General features: G+C 40.4%; 1 protein-coding gene across 1 annotated transcript; it reads left to right on the top strand.

Annotated features, from left to right (window-relative positions):
* The first annotated feature begins 219 nt into the window (after window positions 1–219).
* Window positions 220–3,571, top strand: LOC135149628 (uncharacterized). Its single transcript, XM_064085390.1, has 3 exons — window positions 220–578; window positions 686–876; window positions 3,258–3,571. Exons 1-3 carry the CDS (start codon window positions 220–222, stop codon window positions 3,569–3,571), a joined length of 864 nt encoding a protein of 287 aa, XP_063941460.1.
* The last annotated feature ends 1,436 nt before the right edge of the window (window positions 3,572–5,007 follow it).

The following is a 5,007-nucleotide window of genomic DNA, read 5'->3' as shown; positions in this document are numbered from 1 at the left end:
GGAGTCTTCACATGGTTTGGGCCAGGAGAGCGATGTAGCCGTTTAGACAGGGTGCTTATTAATTATGCATGGAGGGTTCAGGAAGAATGGTCGTTGATTTCTAAAGGTCGCAAATCTTCGGACCACTTTGCCATTCTATTCAGTCAAAATAATATCGATTGGGGGTTCAAACCTTTTAAAGCCTTCAATGCGTGGTTGGGATGAGAGGATTTTTTAAAGATGATTTCTGATCATTGGGATACGCTAGGAGATTCTGGGTATTCCATTCATGGTAAACTTAAATCATTGCGTTATGTGATCAAGAAATGGTATCACTCTAGTGAAAAGCTAGAGGAAAAAATTAAAGCCTTGGAAGCACAACGAGACTCCTTAGCAGGTTCAACATCTCATTCCACAGTCATACATGAAATTGAAGGCAAAATTCAAGAGTTATACAGGGAACAAGATCAAATTCTTCGTCAGAAAGCAAAGCTTGACTGGGATTCACAAGGAGACGGTAATACAAAATTCTTTCACCGTGTGGTGCAATACAAAATCAAACAGAATCATATACGCGGTCTCTTACATGAGGAGAAATGGTAATCACAACCTGAACAAATCAAACAGCTCTTCTTTAACCACTTTGAGCGTTTTTTAATAAACAGACAATTGAGGTTAATTATGAGATAGATGGTTTAATTTCAAGGCGCTTAAACAACAAAGAGGCTGTTGAACTAGAAAGAGAATTTACAGTTGACGAACTTCATGGTGCTCTAATGAATATGAATCCAAATAAGTCTCCAGGACCGGATGGCATCTCAGTTGAATATATAAGGAAGCTGTGGTTCAAAATGCACCATGACATTTTCCGGATGGCTCAAGGTTTTGCTCAGGAAGGTACGCTCCCATTAGGTCTCAATTCCTCCTTCATATGTTTAGTCCCTAAAAAAGTGGTCTCTACAATAGTTACTGACTTTCGCCCCATAAGTTTAATCAACTGTACTCTCAAGATCATATTGAAAGCTTTAGCGTTACGTTTAGGCCCTTGCCTAAACTCGTTAGTTTCACAGGTGCAATCTGGTTTCATCCACGACAGAAGTATAATGGATAGTTTTATTATCACCCGGGAAGTGGTCCATAGTTTACAATCCAAGAAACTATAAGGTTTTATACTCAAGTTGAATTTCGAAAAAGCTTTCGACTCGGTTAATTCGTCCTTTCTTTTCATATTGTTAAAAGCTTTAGGATTTGGTGGTAAGTGGATACAGTGGATTAAATCAATACTGGGCAGTACACGCATGTCAGTGTTAGTGAATGGTAGTCCTACAAAAGAGTTCGGCATATCTCGCGGATTAAGACAAGGTGACCCGCTCTCCCCAATGTTATTCAATTTAGTAGCCGAGTTTTTGCATCTTCTTTTGGACAAAGCCATGAAGTTAGGATTCTTTAGAGGATTGATCTTAGGCAAAGGACCACCGATATCTCATGTATAATACGCAGATGATACAGTTCTTTTTTTCGACACCTCGGTCACCAGCTGTAAGGGAGTTAAGATAATTCTTCTTCTTTTTCAAATTTTATCGGGCCTTAAAATTAATTTTCGAAAGAGTGTTCTGTATGCTAAGACTCCAGATTCAGAGTTCTCCCTTCATTGTGCTTCTATATTAGGGTGTCAAATTAGTTCTTGGCCTTTCACATATGTGGGTTATCAGGTGGGTTCGTCTCACAAGCATAAAAGCTTTTGGAATCCTATAGTTACCAAAGTTAAAACGTGACTGAGTACCTGGAAATGTCATTCTTTGAACAAAGCAGGGCGTACCATGTTAATTAAATCGACACTCAATAACCAACCAGTTTATTGGTTAAGTGCATTTCGGTCACCCACAGCAATAATATCGCTCATCGACAAAATTCGTAGGAGCTTTTTCTGGAAAGAATTGGACAACCAAACCTCTCCAACCAGGAAACTTCACACAATCATATGGCAAACCGTTTGCCAATCCAAACTTGGAGGTGGGCTGGGTCTTGGTTTTATCGATATCAAAAATGAAGCTCTTTTGGCCAAATGGTGGTGGAAATTCTCTAAAGAAAAAGGAAGGTTATGGAGGGAAATTTTGGTAGGCAAATATGGTGAGGACTGCCTCAATGTGCTCAGAACAGCATGGCAGGATGGAAGGTCCATTCCAATGTCTCCTGTAGTAAGGAGTATTGTTTCGCTCTCAAATTAGTGTTTTACAAAATGTTGTTCTGAACAACAAATTTTATGGGTGCTGGGGAATAGTCATAAAATTGAGTTCTGGCTGGATCATTGGCATCCTCTTGGGAAGCTTAGGGACTGCTTCAATCTCATGTTTGTAAAAGCACGAGATAAGTCCATCACGATTTCTCAAATCTGTGAGCTGGTTCGATCTTCATCTTGGGAAAGGCTCGGGGATGAGATTACGATAACTATTTCTGCAGAGCAGCAGCAATTTAATCAGTTAATCAAGTTGTAAAGGAAATCACTCTACCGGACCAAGACGACAAAATCTGATGGTCTGTCAATAACAAGTCTCTTAGCTCAGGGGTAGTCTACAAGCTTCTGGAACAAGAAGTCAGTCATGATAAGATATGGTCCTTATTTTGGAGTATTAAAATCCCTCATCGAATTAAACTGTTTTTATGGCAGGCGGCACCGCAAGTTGCCAACTTATGATATTCTAAAACAACATTCCATTCTACAAGATGATACTTGCAAATGGTGTAACAATGGTCAGGAGACATCACATCACCTTTTTTTCCAATGCACGCTAGCCAAGTTAGGGTGGACGTTGTTCCAGAAATGGTTGGAAGTCGATAATTTTGAGGAGGAAATCGCGAGCTTTTCTGAATGTTTTTTGAAGATAAAAACTCTGTATGAACCCATGAGTGGGTCTATTTGCTTAGCGGCAATGTTTTGGTCAATTTGGGTTGCAAGAAATGAATTAGTTTTCCGGAATTCTCGAATATCTCAAGCTCAAATTTGGAGTCAGTGATCAAATATCGGGCTTTTACATGGGCCAGGGCGGCCAACTTAGTCTCTCTAGATCTGCAAAAAGGTTGGGCTATTTCTCCATCAACTTCAACTTATATGCAGGCCCGGAAAGATTTTCTGGCATCGGTTGCAAAATGGTCGGTAGTGTATAATTACTTAGGCTTTATTGATGGTGCTTATCTCAAGAAATCATCTGGTCAATTGCTTGCAGGTGTGGGGGGTTTCCTGATTAACTCCAATCGATCTTGTCAATTAATTTTTTCAGGTCCGGTGGTAGCTTGTTCTGGATATGAAGTAGAATTAAAAGCTCCAGTGGTAATGATGAAACATCTTCAATACAATAAGCTTGGAATTCGCTCATGCCTTGTCTTTACAGACTCTACAAATTTAGTGCATAATTTCTATAAGTTTAGATGTGGAGTTTATTGGGATCCTTTATTCAATGAGCTGAAAGATAATAATTTAATACACAAGGTCTCACTTATCTTCATCCCAAGACACCTCAACCAAATTGCAGACGAGTTTGCGAAGCAAGGTGCCAAGAGAGAAGCCATGATTGCTGCATGGTATACACCCTAATAAATTATTGAGAGATCAGAGGCAGGTAGAGATAAGAGCTCTCCTATCAGAGTGTATTTTCTCTCTAAATGATGGCTTTTTAACATTTATCTTCAACAATCAAATCAGTTTCTTTAAGTCAACTCATCTGGCCAATGCATGTCTTCCAGTATCAAATCATCATAAGATTTCTGATAACTCTTAATCCACATTGAAGTGCAGCATTGAAGGCTGGTTATGATTTAGATTTTCTATAAATTTGCAAGGCATCCTTCTCTTATCAGTATTTAACGGGATGAGGGTATGGAGGTTTTTCACACTCTTCTATCTATCTGCATGGCGTTTCCCTGGGTGCCTCCACTCCATGGTACACTGAAGATAAACGTCCATGGTGTTCATTCTCAAGCTCCTTCAACCATTGGTAACCGTTCGGGCATTGGTGCGGTGTACCGTAACTCACATGGTATACCCCGTCACTTCACTCTTGGTACTATTCCAGCACTGTCGAAGCTTGGTACGGAACTATGGGCTATTTATGCCCCATTGAGGAGGGCAATGATTAAAGGATATGAGTCAGTAATCATCGAGACAAACAATCTGTAGGCTTATCAAATAGTGCGTAGTTTCAACACCCATGGTGCACCTGCTCCCGTCTTTGACATTGTGTCTCAAATCTCCATCCTCTTAAGGGCTCGTTGCTGGGTATGTGTGTTGCCGTATGTCTTCCCAGCCAGGAATCAGGTGGTTAGGTTTGCGGCTCATATGGGAAGAGAGGTTTGTGATCGCCTCTACACATTCAATCGTATGGTTGGGCCTTTGGAGGAGCTTATGGACTAGGACATGGGACTGGGCGTGGATCACCCTAACTTCATGGATGTTCTTGTCCCAGATGATGCTCCAGACCCAATCAACTTTAATGTGGTTGTAGGCATAGCAGGTCAAGTTAATGGTCTTTCACTTGGTCAAGAACATGTGCCGGGTGATGCACATGCAGAGAATGGTGTTCCTGAAGCGGTGCCAGCTGAGCAGATGATGGCAAATGGTGGAGTTCCTGCTGCAAATCCGGGCACAGCAAATGGAGGTGTGCATATTCAGGCCAATATTCCACCTTTTGTCTTTGATGAACCAATTGGTGATCATGAAGAAACTTTTCAGCCTGGAGCAGCAGCTGGTTTCCTCTTTGCAGGCGATCCTCCATTGGAGGATATTGACTGAAAGTTCTCTGTAATCTCTTAGGAACTAGCTGCAGAATGTCACAGCTTCTTTAGCACTGCTCACCATAATCAAATTCTGGTTTTTTGGATTTGAATGGTAAATTCAAGAAAATAATGTTTGATATATATACTGATCTCCTTGGAATCTTATTAAAACGGTCTTAACTGTGTATTAGCAGTGAAAAATAATTTCCTATTATTTCTCCAACGGTTATTATAATTATACTCCTTTTTATACATATT

Source organism: Daucus carota, chromosome 9, assembly GCF_001625215.2.
Source record: "Daucus carota subsp. sativus chromosome 9, DH1 v3.0, whole genome shotgun sequence".
NCBI classification, from domain to species: Eukaryota; Viridiplantae; Streptophyta; class Magnoliopsida; order Apiales; family Apiaceae; genus Daucus; species Daucus carota.
This window is presented reverse-complemented; position numbering and strand designations above follow the sequence as displayed.